The following is a 19,682-nucleotide window of genomic DNA, read 5'->3' as shown; positions in this document are numbered from 1 at the left end:
AGTTTTCTGTATATTTTTTTTTCCATTCTTGGGCCACCTCTTTCCTGGGCAGTTTAAAAGGAAATCATTCTCCTGTCCAAGGATTTTTTTTTTACTTTCTCAACCCAGCCTTCTTCATCTTTCGCAATCTCTCACACCTGAACTGAACTTCTTCCACCTCTTCCCTTCCTAACTGCACCTTTTCTTCCTTCACATTTCCTTTTATTTCCCCATTTCCCCACCACCACCACCAAAATAGCTCCTCTTATTGGTACAGTTTCTCCTGGCTCTTTTACTTTTGTGCATTCCACAATCATCTTTCCAAGCTCTTCTTCCAAGTCTATGTTTCTTCATCTTTACTTTTCCTGCGGACGGCACACCTCTGTCTCCTGGGTCCATCACTTCTCCAGTCTCACAATGTGCCATAAAACACAGGCAGTGGAGTACAATAGCAATACTTTTAATTTAAAGGATACATGTTGTTGTTGTTTGGTCGTTAAGTCATGTCCAACTCTTTGTGACCCCATGGACCAGAGCATGCCAGGCCCTCCTGTCTTCCACTGCCTCCCGGAGTTTGGTCAAAAAAAAGGATGCATAGGTTTACTTAAATAATTTTCACTGTATATATTTTTTAAAGTTCACTGGTATGAAGTAATACATTGCCCTTAGCCTTGGAGGTTTTTAAAACAAACTTCTCTGATGTAAAAGAATTTCCATATAGTTTTTCCCATTGTCTGCAATGAATTAACTTCCATGTGGACTTTCTCTAATTCTTATAATAGTAATCTGAAATTATTTTAGATTTCTTATGCTGTAGTCATAGCACATATCATGGTGTAATGGATAGAGTGACAGACTAGAACTCCTGGGTTCAAATCCCTCCTTGACAATGGAAACTCTTGGAGAGGTATGGCACTGTTAAAATCACATGGCTAAGATTCTATGTTGATGTTCTACATGTAATATGCTTTCACTGTAGAGCTAAGGCAACCCTGCTAATAGCATGTGCATTGAGCTGAGAAATATACATGTCTGAATGTCGCAGTAGATACCTTTTCCAACATGGAAATAAATTTCTGGAAATTAATTATGTGTAGGATGTCTTTGAAGATGCTATGTAACTATTTGCATTTTGTCCAGCCTGTTCATCTATAGAGGAGGCTTGAAGGGAATATTACTTTTCTGATTCAGAGTTGCCTGATATCGTCAGTGCTTTGAAGCTTTATAGATCCTTACTGTAATCTTACCTCTCCCACAAGCTAGTGAAAGAAACTTTACAGCTCCAAACTTAAACAATGACCAATAAAAAGTACCAGCTCTATTTAAAAGGGAGGGAAAAATCTATAGGGCTTTCAGCTTGTTAATCATGTGTAAACTTTGAGGGGAAACTAAACAATAATTAATTAATGGTTAATATTTTCCAACATGTTTTAAAAGTATAAATGATTTGTATTCTTAGTTAGATAAATACTGGTGTGAAAACATCATTTAAATAAATTGTATAGTTTCTTTCTGTGACACATTACATATGTATTTTGTATATACCTTATTTTTGCATGCCACTGAATGCACCTACCACTGACATCTACAATTTGTGTTCATTTACAAATGTTGAAATTACTCTGCATGTCTCAGGAAATATAATTTACGCTAAATGCACTTCAGAAATTGTAAAAACCTGTCGAAATGCTGTGTGATGTGATTAACACTTGACCTATGGACTGCAAACAAATTGTAGGTTATTTCACAAATAAAATGTATGTTTCTCTCTTTCCATTATTATGTGGTCTTGTAGTAGTCAACTGAAACAACAAAGAAAAGGTGTACCTTTCAATTTTTGTTGCATTGCTTTTAATGACCTCATTTAAAAACAAAGGTAATAAATATTCAGTAGTTATACCTCTTAGATATTGTGCAAAATAATTGTATTGTTACAAGTAAGCTCTCTCCTGCCTGTAGTTGCTAGAGCCAAGTTATAAAGTTTTCCCTTTTTAATCTCCTATCACTTGGTGGCCCAGTGGAATCACTTTTACTAAATTTAGCACCTTTGTGGAATGTAACTTAAAATGTTTGTGAAAACAATGCTATTACCTGGCATTTGGAATTGGAACTCTCTGTGTCAAGACTCTATCATTTCCCACTCACTTTTTCAGTTTCCTACCAAATTCTAATTACTTCTTTCTCTGTTCTATTAGTGTTAATTTAGAACAGGCCTCCTAATTAACTGCAAATACAATTATGGATTTCTGAAATTAAAAAGTAGCTTATAATAATTTGGTTGTTAAGAAAAAAAACCTCAAACATTTCACTTCCGTATACATGGGTTGCGTTCTTAGACAGCTGAGATGTATCGAAGGCCACCAGCTTGCTCTGCACCTGAATATTTGGCATACATATTGGAACTGATCTGATATGTGCCCTTCAAGAAACATTCTGACCTGGAGTCTGAAATTATACCCCACAGTTTTCGATCAAATAAAAAAAATAGGGAGGAAATGAAAGTAGATATAATTTGGATGGGAGCAGTCATCCATTTCCGGGATATGGTGGACTTCAACATTATAGCCAGAATCCGAAGAGGCAGTGGATGGTATTTGTATGAACACACAAAAAAGAATTCAAACAAGAAGAAAAAAGGGAAGTGGCAGTTAAAGAAGAAAGATGGACTCTTAATGCCCTAATTGTGTGACATCCCCAATCAACAATCAGGCAGGAGTCATCCTTCTGCAATTATTCACACACACAGTCCTAGTAATAGTTGTAGAAGGGATAGCCGTATTAGTCTCTGCAAGCATTATAGGTGAAATTTTAAAAAAAAGAGTTAAAAAAAAGACAAAAACATTGTGGCACTTTAGAGACTAACTTTTATATTTTTAATGTGAACATGTCTGATGAAGTGGACTTGTCCACGAAAGCTCACATTAAAAATTTATATAAGTCTTTAAAAGTGCCACCATATTTCTGCCTCTTTTTACTCTTTATTTTTATTTTATTTTCACCTATAACCCTAGTGTAGTAAACCATGCTGAATGAGAGAAGCGAAAAGAAGATTGTTCCACAAATGGCAGAAGGCTGTTTACACAGTGATGCACGTCATTCACTTTGGCCTACATCTGAGCCAAAGGGCTGGTTTAGCAGCTGCAGAAGCACAACATGATCTCATGTGAGACCTCCCTAGTTGGAATGTCCAGGACGCTCTTGAGCTTCGTGGGGAGGGTCAGCTTTCACTCACTTTCTTAACTGCCAGAAACTCAGTCTACCAATAATGACTTCTCCTTTATTTAGTTCCAGTTGCGAGCCATCTTTTTAACCCTATGAATGTCAAATTGAGTAAGAAGGATATGTTGCAGTATTGCTTTGCCTTAGGGGTGAACACTGAGTCTTTGTTCCACCCTATATTACCATAAAATCCACAAATAATCCTGATAATAGCTGGTTTTGCACATGTGCCCAAAGACAGCATACATGCCTACTAAAGATGAACTGAAATTGATGCCTACTCCCAAACTTAAAACAATTAGATATTAAAACAACTGTCTTTATAAAGTTGTCTGGTGTGCTCCCAGAGGCATCTGGTGGGGCCACTGTGAGATACAGGAAGCTGGACTAGATGGGGCCTTGACCTGATCCTGCAGGGCTCTTCTTATGTAAGACTAAATGTGTTCAGAATGATAGGATGTTAAGGATCTGGTGAAATAGAATGGGTACAAAGGAGGAACTTACCAGCAAATTAGGCAATGGGAGGGCCTTTAGGAAGCAAATGGATATCCAGGAAATCTAATAGCATATTTGGCATGTTTCAATTAGCACAACTAGAAGAGATAAAGACTTGGGATAGGAATAAAAGTGGGAGATGCATGGAAATAGACTAACAAATAGTTACTTAATTCAGGAAAGGGATTAGAAGGGAAGTAAGAGCCTCGTAGTGCAGTGGTTAAACTGCAGCACTGCACTGAAAACTCTGCTCACGATATGAATTTGATCTCGGGCTAAGGTAGCTGGCTCAAGGTTGACTCAGCCTTCTGTCCTTCGGAGGTCAGTAAATTGAGTACCTGGTTCACTGGTGAATGGGGGAGGACAATGTTTAGCCTGCACAATTATACTGTAAACCAGCCAGAGAGAGCTTTAAACACTATGGGCCAGTATGTAAGCAGCATGCTTTGTTATATCAGGCCAAAACAAAAACAAAAATATTGTGGAAACTTAAAGACTGATTGCTGTATTCTAATGTTAGCTTTTGTGGACAAGTCCACTTCTTCAGACTTCTCTTGGAATAATATTTGAAGGACCAGGTCTCTACTCAAAATTATTGAGTAGTGTTTCTCTGAATTTACAGTGCTGTGTCAAAAAAGCCCTTTATCTACATTTGCTATTAGGTTTTTCAGTGAACAACATAGAAGGGATGTACAAGGCTGGTAACTGGACCAGCAGTAGGAAAGAAAGGAGGAGAGCAGATCTAGTTATAATAACAGGCTGGGCAAAGCTAATAAATTGAGAACCAACTCTTCCAAAATGTTGAGAACAAAGAAGGGTTCTCAACCTGTTCTCTATCATGGAGAAAATGCAAAATGTAAAAGGGGGTTTGGTTTTCTAAGCCTGCTGATGCCTTCAGCAAAATCCAAGAACAATTCCAAGATCTAACCCTAAGGAGACATCCCTATCCTTGGTTAGTGTTATTGCAAGAGAGGGTCCCTAAGGCAATTTTTGTAGCCCCAAGCCCTACACACAGATATATATACACACACACACACACACACACATATCTATATACAAATTGCTTGGCAAAAAGAAAAGAAAAATGTATTGCTACTCTGGGTGGCTCCACAAACTGATTTGCCTTCTAAACAGATTGTGAGATGAGGCTGCACCTTTTGACACACACACATACAAAAAGAGAGGGAGTTGGACTTCTGAGCATTTCCTGATTCTTTTTATTTTGTGGGCACTTTTGATGGTCCGTGCAACCCTTGGAAGATGATGAAGGCAGAAAATGTAGGAGCACCACACTGCATGTTCAATGGCACCATGCATTAACTTTTCAGAGTTATGTTGGGCTAATTCAAGTGGGCTTCAGCCTCCTCTTGGTTCATCTTCTCCAGTCATTTTGGTTTTTTTTTTAAATGCAAGGTGCTATGAACATGCTTAAGACAGTGAGTAACAGTATAATATCACATGAGCAACAAGTTGTAAAAATATGGTTCAGTTGGTTTCTTTAAAATTCTGTAATGTGCAGCTTCTTGATAAAATTGTGAGGGAGAAGAATATTGACATCTAAAAAATGCAACCATTCAGTAATAGAGCTTTAAGTGCTAACCTCTTAAAAGTTTGCTTTGGGTCTGTGTATGTTCATATGACATTTGGTGCAAATGGTTGAAAATTTGATTCCAGATCTACAGGGTTTTTTTTTAAAAAAAGAATGTACCAAGTTTGCTAATTTCTTCATAAATGCAATGCAAATACTTTGAAATTAAAAAAAAATAAAAGTTGGCAAAACATACAGATCTGGCCATCCATAATATGAGATCCAGGACAATCAACATAATCACTATTATTTCTTCAGTTTTTTAATACGGTACATTTCAACTGCAACCTCTTGAGAAATTATTTCTCCCCTTTCAAAAGTGTTTTGCTTACGACAACTGTGCGAGGAGGAACAAGGTGCTAATAAGTGATGATTAGTGAAAGACACAGGGATGGCTGAGCAGAGCTAGAGACAAGCTATTTTTCTAAGTTAATTTAGGACGCTTATGCCTGATCTCTACTTATACACAATTCAAGCCCCATAAAAAATACCTTTTTACCGTCCTTTACTGTGGTGAATTTAAATGGGACATGTTCCTTTGCTGGACAGAATACCAGTCATTTTATTTCTGTTTGGTTGGAAATTGGATTGGATAGTGGAAATGGCCTTGGCTTGTTCTACTCTCAGCTGTAATCCGGGTTTGTTTGCTGTTCCATGGCCAGTTTTCCCACTAAGCAGAGTAAGGCAGCTGACACAGGCAGCAGATTTTGGGTGTCATGAAAAGGCAGCAACTAATGTGTTATTGATGCCTCTTTACATTCAGGGATGGGAAGATATGCTTTTGGGATTTCTTGCCTGCTATGTCACAATAATGGGGATAACATAGGTATGTACTTTGACTTCTTTGTGGGGGTAAATTTGCTGCTCCACTTCAGATGGCAAAATGCATTGAGCCAGCCTGGTACCACTCCAAGAAGGTAATAAGTCAACTGCATCCTAAGGCTTTCAGTACAGTTTATAGATGTGGAAAAAAATGAAGTGGGTATGTTGTGTATCGTTACATGCTTCATGTTTGAGCACAAATTCTTGCTTGGTGGCAGATCGTGGCAAGAGAAAGAGGGTAATTGTAATAGTCCCCAGGTTGGGGCCTGACCAGGTAAATTCATTATAATTGATTTGAGAATTTCTAAATCCTTATTGGCTGAAGATTCTACTCACTTTCTTTTATTTTAATGCTATGACTTTTTATTTCAACAGTTAGAAGTAGTGGACTGTTAGGAAAATTTTGAAGTTGTTCAGTTCATGGAAAAAGGCAAGAAAAGAGAAAAATAAAATCAAGGATGGGGACTTGCCACTCACGACTTGCTGTTGAGTCGGATTTAAGTTGCACCTGTGACTGAACTTGGACTTGACTCAGCGTTTTTTAAAAAAAGACTTCGACTTGAGACATGACTCAGACCCATTTTCCTGAGTCGTGATTTGGGAGGGAGCAGTGGGCATTCAACAATATGGTCTGCTGCCCCTTGAGGCATGGCTGCAACAGGGCAGCCATCCACAGACTCTGAAAATGTGTCTTGAGGCAGCCCAGAGCAGCCCCATTGCCCTAGCAACACCAACTTTGTTTGGGTCACTAGACTGCTCTGAGGAGGCAGCGCCCCAGGCCTCCTTACTGGGCAACATCCCAGAATGCATCAGGTGAGGGCTTCTGCCAGGCAACACTGCCAGGCCGCTGCCATTTTGCCAGCTGCTCTGAGGGAGGAGGAGGAGGAAGATGCTGGTGCCACCATGGAGAACAGAGAGTGAGGGGCTTGGGGGAGGGAGGCCCAGAATTCTTTGTGCTGGCCATGGGATTCTGGCAGTTCCGGTCCAGAAGAGTACTCAACTTCCTATTGTTTTAACAGAGGCTTAAGACTCAGACTTAAGGCTTGGGACTCAGGACTCAGACCCAAAGACTCAGACTCAGGACTTGGACCCAAAGACTTGCCAGTATTCGTGAATAAAATATAGATTAATTGGGGGGGGGGGTGTTAGTATGTTATTTTCTTGGTAGGTTGTGTTTGCCAGGCTTTGAACTAAAAGACAGCATTGTTCAGTAAACAAATTCCATTTAGTAAAATGTATTTAATATGTATTTACTTTCAGTTAAAATGGTGGGATCTCTTTGAAACAGTGTTTCACCAAATAGTGATAACAGATAAAGAGTTGGTTTGAAGAACCTTGGGATATCATCACAGGGAGTTGCATAGTTTCAAAGAGAATAATACACACACACACACACACACACATAACGTCTAAGGAGAAATTTTGTAACTGTGGAACGGAAGGAAGGGTTCACACCATAAGCTGCCTAGAAGGGTTCACACCATAAGCTGCCTTGAGATGGGAATAGATGTCTTTCTTGGTTAAGATAGCTATAGGGAAATGAGAAGATTCCATGAAATGCAGCTGAGAAAGCTTGGTGCAAGCCTTGACTATGGGTATAATTGTTACACTGTAAACTGAATACTTCACAGGTATAGCTGGAAGTTTGGCACAGACGTTTTGGAAAAACTAAGAGACTGGAACCCACAGCAACACAACAACATGGAATTGTCAGCCTGGCTTAGTTAGGAAGTGTGACTTTACATACGCATAGGCTGTGTTTGCCACCGATGAAGAAGAAAAGCAGGTCTTCACATACCTGGACACATTAAAATGGCAGTGAATTATTGAACAAAAATAAATAGCATTATTTGTGACTCTAATAAGTGAAATTAATAGGTAAACCGTCTGAATTTCAGGGACAGCTTCCTGATGGGTAATGCTATTATTGTGCAGAATAATTTCCCAAGGGACACGTTTCATATCTTGAAAACTCTAAATGAGATAAAGTGTTTATAAAAAGGATAGAAACTGCTCTGGCATGCTGATTAGAATAGTTTGCAATTTTTAGATTCAATAGCGTTGAAAATAGTTCTGCTTGTCCATTGATTCTTGTATATTGACAGCTCTGCAACTTGTGTGTCAAAGTTTACTTGAAAACAGAGAATTGCTGTGTGGCCAGCCTCAGCCCAGACTTGTCACAATTTAAAATAATCTTCTTTTAAAGGGCTTGACTCTAGCCACTAAACACAGTAGACAAAGTGGTTAAATAGTTTTTTAAAAATTCTTTTTATTACAAAGTAACAAGAAGTCAGGAAATAGATTTCAACATCAGCTCAACTATCCAAAACCTAACCTGTCCCTTCAGTTACATTCTAATTGTTTTTCTTATTTCACCTCTCTCCAGGTCCCTCCTCCTTCAGGCTCTCCTGGATAGGAGCATGTTTCTTTTCATGCATATTTAAAGCTCTTCTAAGATTAAAAAATTAAGCATACAATTGAATCAAGGATGAAGTCAGGACTTTAAAAAGTTCTTCCTTTTTTGGATTTCAAGTCCCAGAATCCCCAGCCAGCATAGTTAATAGCACTAAACAACATGCCGCTGTTGGTTAGGCGACTGTAAAAACCCTGGTTCAAATTTCCTCAGCTATTGGGTGCCATACTGGAACAGTTAATAGCTGAAATCCTATTGTGCAATTATGCCAAGTGTGTTTGTAACTTTCATCTCATTGGTTTGGAGTGCTGGTTTCTGTGTATTTATTGTTTACAATTCCTAGCATTCGTCACTATTTAATTTATTAGGGTTAATGAGTTTCCCTCCAATGACAGGGCTAATAAGTTTGCCTATCCTTGCCTTCATAACTTCAGTGGGAAAATACAAACAGAGTAATTACGTTTCTTCCTGATGGCCCTCAATTGCCCTGGCTAACCGTTTGGGTGAAATTAGTCAGAGCATTTCTTGAAAGGACCTTTGGTGTTACAGCTACCATCCCTGTCCCACCTCCTGCCCAACCTACAACCTTTAGCTTACTGGTAGACATGAATAAAATTCTGCAATCATTATCATATAACTACCACTAGGGATTTCTGTGACATTTCACATTTTCTCTGCAACCTACATTTGAACCCATAAGCAAGTTCAAACATGTTTATGAGTAATCTGGCCTCTTACCAGATTACTCATCATCGTTGTTTAGTCGTTCCGACTCTTTGTGACCCCAGGGACCAAAGCACGCCAGGCCCTCCTGTCTTCCATTGCCTCCCGGAGTTGGGTCAAATTCATACTGGTTGCTTCAATGACACTGTCCAACCATCTCATAAGCATGTTCAAACCTATCCATAAGTTCAATCATTAGGTTGCATGAAAAAATGGCATGTCATATAAGTCCTCCCCCTAATCATGACCTTTTTCTCAGGATTAACTGGAAAGTAGCCAATAGTTTAGAAATATAATGTAAACTATTGTTCCAAGATGTACTTTTCATTTTCACAACTGCACTTCCTTTAATCATTTTTAAAGCCTTATAAACTCAAAATTTCAGGTGTCAACAATCCCATCACTGGTATTGATGTGTAAAATGTTACCGTCAGTCTAGTTGGGTTGTAGACATAGAAGAGATGAAGGTTCCATCTTGTTCTTCATCTCTATCAGCAAAACATCTTCGGCTGGTATTGTCATTTAGGAAAGACACAGAATTAAGTATTTAAGGTTCCATTCTCCATAGTGTTTCTTGAGATTTTTTACTGTTCCTATATACAAACAATAGGCACTTGTTTGCTTGCTTGTTTGTTTATATATGTGTGTACACACACACATACACACAAAAACACATATATATGGAAATACGTGCTGCACGGCTCACCAGGATGTGGCCTTCTCAGCCGTATATAGAGAGTCAAGCCATTGCTATGGAAACACAGCATGGTGTCTCAAATATCTGGCTTCCCTGCACAGCAGTGAGATGATTCAGAAAATAAAATTAACAAGCAAACAAATCAAAGCTCAGTTGCTTCAGGGGAAATAGAGAGGAAAAATTAAAATGTTGCCCTATTGTGATATTAATAGGTCTCAGCTGGGGAAGTCTGAATGGAAGATTTTATTCTCTTGTCATAGCAATGGTGGGAGAAGTATAATTTTCTCTTTGTGTAGATCCTAGGATCAGATTTGGAGAGGCAGGTATTGCTATGCGCCAGTGATATTTCAAAAAGCACACCCTGTTTGGATAACTGCTAGGATTAATGAAAGCTCTGGTTTCAGAGTCATGTATTTTATTTAGTGCTAAAAGAAGTGAAATCTACAAGGAAAAGCCTTTTGGCAAGTCTAAGAAATCAGTTTCAGGATATTTGATAATAGTGAAAGCAATGTAATATCTCGTGTTTATTAGTTCTGAGTTTCTTACAGCGCTTGAAATTATCTCCCTTTGGACATTTTGTTGCATAAATTTTGTTATTATGCAGAAGCATCACACATGGTGGAACTTCACTGAACATCAGTTATGAAGTTGTGGTAGGATGTTGCTGCCATTCATAGAACTGGTATTCTTATCACCAGACATTCTGATAACTTGGGTGATTTTCTGGCTTGACAGATTCAGTGTATACATTTTTTTTCCTTCAAGAGACATCCACCAGCTTCAGTACATTCACAGGAGACCATTTCTCCTCTGCAGAGCAGATCAGCCAGCCATTCAGCAGACAATAGGTGCAGTAAGTTGTCATTAAGAAAATAGAAGAGTGTATATTTTTTGCTGCTTGCTTGCAGTTCTTTATATGGCCCTGTAGGTGGTGCCATTACAAAGAACTGCTTTACAAACAACAAAAAGGCATCCTACTTCAATTTCTTGGCCCCTTAAAAAAAAAACAACTCTCACCTTAGACACAAATTCTGCTTCTTAGCCTATAATAAAAACCAAGAAGTATTCTTCAATAACCTCTTCCCTGAGGGATCTTGGATACGATTCCAAGGATTCAGAGTTCCCAGCTTGAGTAACATTGCCATAGAATCTTCAAAAACATTTCTGAATAGAAGCATAATAAAGCTGAAAGTGGGCCATTCAATGAAGAAGATAATACTTCCCAAGCAGAAATATTGGAATTTAAATACTAAATACTTGGACTAAACTTCCTAGAAGCCTTCACCACTAGCTGTGCTGGCCAGGATTTCTGGGAGTTGTAAGCCAAGAACATCTGGAGAAACAAGGTTGGGAACCACTGCTCTACATTATGCTTTCATTTCATACATATTTTTAAAAGTATGATTTAAGTCTATATGATATTGAATTCGAATCAAAGTAACCTATCTTTTACATGTGAGCTGTGTAGTTACCTTGGCATGATACACTCCCCCACTTCCTTTGCATTTCTGCTGCTTCCAACTATACTGTGAGCTTTCTAACTGCTCTGCTGTCTTCTGCACTGGGAATATTAAGGAGTTCTCTAGCCTCTGAAGTTTCATAATATATGAAACTGAAATCATAAAGCAAAGATGAAAGAAAGGAAAGCAACCATATCAGCACAGAATAAAAGTAAATCAAAGGCTGTAATTCACCTGAGAGGGAAATTCCCTCATATCTTCTTAAAGAACATTTCTACACGTTACGCTAGGTTCAAGACTAGTTTAGAGTCACTGCACAGAAGTGAACTGATCTCTCTCTCTCTCTCTCTCTCTCTCTCTCTGGTACTTTAAGAATGAAATATCAGCAATGTGGACCTTCAGGCAGCTATCTGGTTTACAAGCAAAGTGTTAGGATGCAACTGGATAATGAGTTCATAATAGAGCTGTTGAGTAGCTCAGCGGTTTAGGAAAGCTGGAAGTTAAGTCTACCGCTGTGCCTCCTTGACACAGTGGGGCTAGACTCGATGACCCATAGGGTCCCTTCCAGCTCTGCAGCTCTAAGATTATTTATTTATTATTTATATTGCTTTTAGAGGTGTTCCCCCAAGTGGTAAAAGACATATGTTTGTCACAGCACATGTATTTCTTTACACACATATCTTGTATTTGATGCATTTAATGTACAGTATTATGATTGGTCATTAGAAGATGAGGAGGGATTAATTTGTCAGTCAGATCACAGAGGCATGTATCACTGAGAAAATCCTATTATGAGATGAGAAACTGAGAATTATGCAATCCCACTAACATCTTGTTTGATCCTTTGATTTGGTAGATCTTTTTGATTCTTTAGCCCACAGGTGCCCTGATGATGAGAAATTCAGGATTGGAGCAATGGAAGAAATATCTCCAGTGAAGTGGCTCTTATTTCTAAGATGGAAGCTCAGTGGCACTGATGGGAAGTGTCCGCTTGTACAAAATTGCAGTTTTGTGGTAGAGTGACTTCCACTGTGGCAGAGAAAGAGAGATGAAAGAAGCCTTTCCACATGCTGCAGTTCTGACTGAAATCAGTCTGCCTATGTCTACTGTTTAGAGCAGAGACCTGCAACATCTGGCCTTCCAGATATTATTGTAAGTTCTAGTGAGGAACGATGTGGATTGCAGTGCAGCAACATCTGGAGTCCCATAAGTTACCCAGCTTTAAAGCAATAAAAAAGACTCATGGGATGCACTGTGATTTTGCATCACATGTAGATTGATCATTGGAGGATTTTGTGTCAAGATTTGGAGTGTAGGAGATGGATCCAAGACAAGTCCGTCTTCCAGGTTAACGGCAAAGACACTCACAGAGATGGTAGATTCCTTCACCAGACTATGTACATCAGTCAACAGACTAAATAATACACTCACAGTACAGAAATGGACAACACTTTGTGCAGCAACTCTCCAACACAAGGCTCCACAAAGCACCATAGCGTGCCACACTTATATAGTGTGAATAGCCAGTCACTGGGCATATCATGTCTTCTTCCGGACATTACATCATATCCAGTACACTTTTCAAGGATTGCATCAGCCTCATGTGCTGACTTTGTGGCTGCACACCTGTTTCAAGATGGATGCCTATTACTAAAACTTTGGTTCATGTACTAAGAGTAAATTCTCTATTATGGGTCATAATATCCTGACATATTGACTGTTGCATTCAAGGTGGGCTGGGGCTGCAATTATATTTCATACCTAAGAATTTGAGAAAGATTAGAAATAATCGTATGAGTGTGCATGCTTGTGTATGTACAAAGCAGTACGAAATACTGTACTAAAAGGCAATAGGAATGACCTAAAGGCAATATAGATATTAGGACTAGGAAACTTTTTTTGTTTCTTTTTTAGCTCCACCCTATTGAATTGTGCAGGGTTTTGTTCAATATGTTTCTTTCCTAGGCAATGCATTTGCCTTGTTTGACTGGAACAGATTTTGTTTAAAACATAGCCATTGAATAATAAACACATTTGGCAGATTACAATGGCGTGCGCTTCATGCAGTAAGAATGATTGCCTGAAATTGCAGGCTTTGAAAGCTGGAAATGTTTTCCCCTGTTGATCGTCGTGCCCAAATCACATGCTAAAACCTGGATAATTATGTTTGCATCTTCTGTTGCTTCTGAACCTAGTCTCTCAAGGTCATTCAGAAGATCCTATCTAAAATACTCATTACTTCACCATCACCCGCAAATTTCTCCTCTGTGTTGATCATTCTGTCAGCTGTAAACACCAAACAAAAAGCGGTTGGATCTGGATTAATGCTACGTTTCTGAACATCTGGCAGTTTGCCGTCTAATTTTCTCATCTGAGCAGATTACATTTGTCTTTGCAGGGTGCTTTCTGTGAAATTCATATAGACCAGAGCACATTCATAGCCTTGAGGGCTTTGCTTCATTTCCATGATGCTCATGCTCCCCCCCCACCAGCTCCACCAAATATGTTTCTTGAAAATTCTCGTCAATATTGTGGAATTAATGGTACTTGTGACCAGAGGCAACTTTCTTGGTATAGGGCTCTGTGTGCCTTCTACTGGGAAGAAGCGGCTCTTAGGAAAACAGGAATCCCATTTCATGTGAGGAAGGGAAGTAAGTCAGTGTGCACATTCTCCCCATTAGTGGGAGGACTGTATTTGAATAATAAAGCCCATGCTTTCCATGCAGACAGTCCTGGGTTCAACTACCAGTTTCACCAGGCAGTGTTGGAAAAATTCCACCTGCAAGCCAGGACAGCTGCTGCCAGCCAAAATAGACAACCCTGCAGCTCCCAGAATGCTTTTGTTGGGTGGAAGATGTCTGAAAGAAGACCTTGGACAATGAACTTCAGAATACTGAGAGCTTAAGCACTTGATCAATGGGCTCCATGAAGAATCTGAATGGAGGGACATAAGCTAGAATATTGACATATGGTCCATGGACCTATCCTTTGACTGTGTGTTGGCTTGGCTGATAGGCATTGCCATATTGCAGGAAGTGCTGCTCTCTCACTCTGCGTCTGTCTGTGCAGCAGTACCTCCTGTAACGTGGTAGCTAGTTTCTATTTTTTCCTCAGAATATCACATTGTTTGCACTTCTGGCATGTTTGCTCATTAAAGGAAAACTGAAAACCAGTGAGCTGCTTTGCAGCTTAAATTTGTATTGGATTCCTTCTAATCTTGTCACAGATTTTGCCCCACAGCATTCGGAAGATATTCTTGTGCTGAATGAGGGAAACTTCCTTGGGTAATCGTATCCTTTCGGTAGACTACGAGATGATGCAGCATAATGGTCTCGCTCACGTTGCATGCGTACAGCATCTGTTCTTCATGTTTTCTTTATTGCAGCATGACAGACTGCAGATGTTGCGCCTGCTGGCAATAATCAGCCTTCCAATCACATACGTTCTGCATTTTCCACCCGGACTTCAAGATCCTGGAAGGGCTCCTGTCATTCTTGAATGTCCTTCCTTCCTATTTCAACAAAAACAAACCAACAAAAATTCTCAGTATTGTGAAGTGCCACTAGCTATTCGATTGGCTATTTGCTGCTGTTGAAGTGACTATAACAGAGACATGGCTCACTGTTTGTGATGATTCCTGATGAGGCGGGACATCAAAATCAATATGGGATCCTAGCATGAACATTTTGGGTTCCTGTTTCACCCATGAGACATGAAAGCAATCTAATGCATTCTGCTGAAACAAAGGGACCATCTTTTATTTGACTTGGCAAGTGTGTATGGCATGGCCTTTTTCATCCAGGCTGAAAGAGAGATGTTCTCAAGGGGAGTTTAAATTGAATGTGCTTTGCTTCTGTTTTTTGTTTTGTTTTTCCCCCATATATCATGCCAGTCAGTATTTTTCCTATGCTGAAGAACTTTCAGTGAAGATGTAGAAATCATAAAAGGCAAGCAAACACTGAAGAATCATCCAGTAGATCTGTCAGGCTCTGAAAGCCATGAAGAAATGCAGCACAATCAGCTCTGGGTGAAGAACACATACATATACATATGGTTAAAACGCTGTACTGCAGCTAAAAACTGTGCTCACGACCTGGGGTTCAAATCCCAGGTAGCCGGCTCAAGGTTGATTCAGCCTTCCATCCTTCCGAGGTCGGTAAAATGAGTACCCAGCTTGCTGGGGGGGCAATGTGTAGCCTGTATAATTAAAAATTGTAAACCGCCCGGAGAGTGCTTGTAGCGCTATGGGGCGGTATATAAGTCCAATAAAATAAATAAAATAAATTAGTCATCAGGTCAGTGGCAAATAATATTTACAGCAGGCTAGATGATAAAGGCTATGTCTAGAGCACTTACGAAGTCAAATAAGAAATGGTCCCTTTAGCAGAAGATATTGGATTGCTTTCATATTTCATGGATGAAACAGATGTTTAAAATGATCAGTGCTGGGATAATGAAATGTTGGCTCTCAATCAAGCTTCTTGCAAGTTCATGTAGGACAGTGACAATCATCTCGTTGCCTAACAGGTGTTGTTGGATTCCAGTTCCCATCATGCCTCATTTTTGACCACACAGACTAGGGTTGATGGGAGTTCCACTCCAACAGCATCTGAGGGAGGACACATTTTCCGCCCCCATTCAAGATTTCCTACATTATCTGTCAGGCTGAGGTTCACAGGGTTAGATCCAGCTTTAGGAACCTGCGAGTAGATTGGGCTTGCTTACTCATCCCTATAACAGTTCCTCCACCACTACCCCTCAAAAACACCCCAGTGCTATGTAAAAGGCCACGGAATCCTACTCAATGGCATGCACTTTGCTTCAAGAGGAATCCCCAAAGGTCAAGTGAAATTGCCTTCCATGGGTCATTCTCCTCTCTACATTCTTCAATAACCCACTCCCCATGTATAGCATGTTGGTGTTTGGAAGCTCAGTTGCATGCTGGATCCAACCATTAGTATCCTGAGGCATGTGCATTGTGACCTATAGCAAGTCATAAAAAGGAGACAAGTTTACTTCTGAATGGGCATGTGTAGGATTGCACAAAAATTCATTTACCCTGCAATCCTATATATGTCTACTCAGAAACAAATTAAATTGGGTTTACACTTAAATGAGTGGATGTAGGGATGAAGCCTATGTATGCTTGGCTGTTTTAGGCTTAAACACATTGTGACACCACTGAAATTCGCTGGATGTATTTTCAGTAGAATTTATGTTGGTGGCAGTTCAGTTTATATTAGAGTAAATATTCACTCAATGTTAGAGTGAATAGCCATAAAACCTGTAAACTGCCCAGCATAGTACTTGCACTAATAGGACAGTATATAAATCAGATAGATAGATAGATAGATAGATAGATAGATAGATAGATAGATAGATAGATAGATAGATAGATAGATAGATAGATAGATAGATAGATAGATAGATAGATAGATAGATAGATAGATAGATAGATAGATAGATAGATAGATCTTTCCATATACACACACCACACAAACACTCCTGGCATGGACTATTGAAAACAATAAAATCCATACATAAGTAACAATTTAAATATTTATACATATATAAGTAGAGTCTTGTGGATAGAACAAGCAGAATATTCTTTTATTTAATAGAATCAGAATATTTGTATCTTGTAAGCACTTACAAGCCTGTCCTCTTTTTAAAATGTTGACCAGTCAGCATCTAACAACAAGAACGACAAAACCTACAAGGGAGTCGACTGCTACCAACATAACCTGGGTTTCTCTCTTTATCTTCCCTTTACTCGCAGAGCTGCACACCTGGAACTGTTGTTTGTTCTTCAGAGCACTTCAGGATCGACAAGACTTCTGGGGATTCTCTCAGTTCTTGTTGCCTTTTTCTCTGAGCCAGAGGCTGTTTTCAGGGGCTCTTTAAGGTGTCTGGAATTCCAAGGCTGCTGTCTCAGGTCCTGATTCTCAATGAATCCTGGGCTCTAAATATAGCACAGCTGACGGAGCGGCATCTTTACCTCAGACACTGCTCAGGAGAGTGGATTGCTCTTTATGAGGAGAAACACAGAGGACAACTATGTCAGACCTGTGTACTTTTCAAATATATAAAAGCAGAATGCTCGAAGGAGTCCTGCATAAAACCTTGCCCTGGGCTTCCAAGTCATGTTATTCTGTCAGTACAAATCACAACCAGGAGCCGACAGCCGCAATGTGATTCTATTGCTAATGACACTGTTCTACATTTGTTTAAATACAATGCTCTGTCCTGCCATGGCAGCCTGAGAAAGGGTTGCCTTCAGGTGCCTTCAGAAATGTTGCTTTAAATAGCCTCTCCCAGAATGGAATGCTAATGTTTTAGTTATTAAGAAGAACCCAGTATGCATGTGTGGAATGGAACTAGAGATGGCAGCTGTCAGTTACCTTTTTCTGTCTCTCTCAGTTTATAGCCTATATTTTGAGGGCTATATTTGGATCCTTATAATTTGTAATTCAATTTTCTGCCTCTCCTTATAATTTTAGTTTATGTATCTGCATCTTTGCCTCAGGGAAATCCACCTATGAATACCCATATTAGCTCCTGAGAAAGTTGAGGACACAAGTTAATTTTAATCTAACTCCGTTTATTTCCATCAGTCTTAGCTTTGTTTGTATAATGCTATACTTGTGTAGGAGAGAGAGTGAGCACATCAGTTTTATTGAGTGGTCTTGGACCAATCAATATCTCTCAGCTGAATCCACCGTGTAGCCAGTTTACACCAAATAAAACTGTTAATCTTAAAGATACTCCAGGACTCTTTGTTATCTGCAATAGACAAACATGGCTGCTTCCTGGGGGGGGGGGAGATCCCCCTGCAGGCTCCTTGTAAGGAAAAGTTTGTTTGTTTGTTTGTCTAAAGGAAAATTGGGGTAAGTATGGAGGATGTCCCAGCTCCTGCCAACCTAGCAGTACAAAAGCATGTAAAAATGCGAGTAGATAAATAGGTACCACCCTGGTGGGAAGGTAACGGTGGTCTGTGTCTAGTTGTGCTGGCCACGTGACCATGGAAACTGTCTATGGACAAAAGTTGGCTCTACAGCTTGGAGACGGGGATGAGCACCGCACTCTAGAGTCAGACACAACTGGACTAAATGTCAAGGGGAACCTTTACCTTTACCTTTTTATGGAGGATGAAAGAAGAGAGCGATAAAATAGCCCCCAAGGCATCTAGAGGCACCAAAATTGCAGAGAAGCTTCCCTTGACTCTCATGTACAATCTTTCCAAGGTTGTTGACGATTGGGTTTCAGATGCCCAAGTTATACACCCCCAGGAAAGTTTCCACCAGGCACCTAGAGACACCAAGATCACAGAGAAGCATCCAATGACGCTCCTCTATAATCCCTCCAAGTTTGGTGCCTGGGGGAGGGGAATTTTCTTGGGGTGGGCTCTTTGTGGGTGTATTACTGGGACATCCAAAACCCAAAGTTCACCAAACTTACAGGACTTGTAGAGGAGAGTCTTTGAAGCTTCCCTGCAAATTTGGTGTTTCTAGGTGCTTGGGAGCTGTTTAATAAACTAGTAAAGTAAAAAATGAATTGACAAATGCAGTTGTCAACTTGTCAGAAAAAAAATTATTTTCATAATTCATGATTCGCTGAACTTGATGAAACATGAATCAAAATGAAGGACCATTTTTCTGATTTGTGCCCATCTCTGGATGCAACAGTACCCATGCTTTCTCAGACCCCTGCCAAGTGGACATGACCAACGCTGTTTGTGCTGTGTGCTGTGACATACATTGCTATGAATAGGTCAAAGCTGCTTTCTCCAATATAGGTACCCTGAAAGACAAGGTTGTAATAGCAGTCTTATTTAAATAACTCTCATCCTTTCTCTTTCCATTCCACCTTCCCTCATGGGAGTGTATACAAAGCCTACTACTGCACAATGTTCAGAAGAACATCTTATTGAAAGATCAGAGAAAGACAAGAGCATATGTGATTTGTTTTATTAGCCAGTTGTCTGTGAGACAGAGATGGGGCACCTAATCCTAAGAGATTTCAGCAATGGGCCACATCTTAATGGCCACTGGACTACAGAACGGCACATAAAAAGATGCAACATCTATAATACCCAGTAGGTGGCAGCCCACAGTGGACTTTGACCATTGAATATTTTTCTCTGGATGTATGTGCTTCAGTAAGCACATCATGACGACACCAAAACTAGACAGCATCTTAAAAAGCAGAGACATCACCTTGCCGACAAAGGTCCACATAGTCAAAGCTATGGTTTTTCCAGTAGCGATGTATGGAAGTGAGAGCTGG

The 19,682-nt window shown here is 39.7% G+C and overlaps 1 protein-coding gene across 1 annotated transcript in view; it reads left to right on the top strand.

The window, feature by feature from the left end:
• The window catches only part of MANEA (mannosidase endo-alpha), a 46,089-nt gene extending 27,933 nt beyond the window's left edge, over window positions 1-18,156 (top strand). Inside the window, exon 5 of the mRNA XM_078380358.1 lies at window positions 17,176-18,156. Within this exon, the coding sequence (XP_078236484.1) occupies window positions 17,176-17,338 (163 nt within the window). The 3' untranslated portion in view covers window positions 17,339-18,156. The remainder of the gene's footprint in view (window positions 1-17,175) is intronic.
• Window positions 18,157-19,682: the final 1,526 nt, after the last annotated feature.

The sequence above is a fragment of the Pogona vitticeps genome, chromosome 1, assembly GCF_051106095.1.
Source record: "Pogona vitticeps strain Pit_001003342236 chromosome 1, PviZW2.1, whole genome shotgun sequence".
In the NCBI taxonomy this organism is placed as follows: Eukaryota; Metazoa; Chordata; class Lepidosauria; order Squamata; family Agamidae; genus Pogona; species Pogona vitticeps.
Note: the sequence above shows the minus strand (reverse complement) of the source record. Positions and strands in the feature narration are given on the sequence as shown.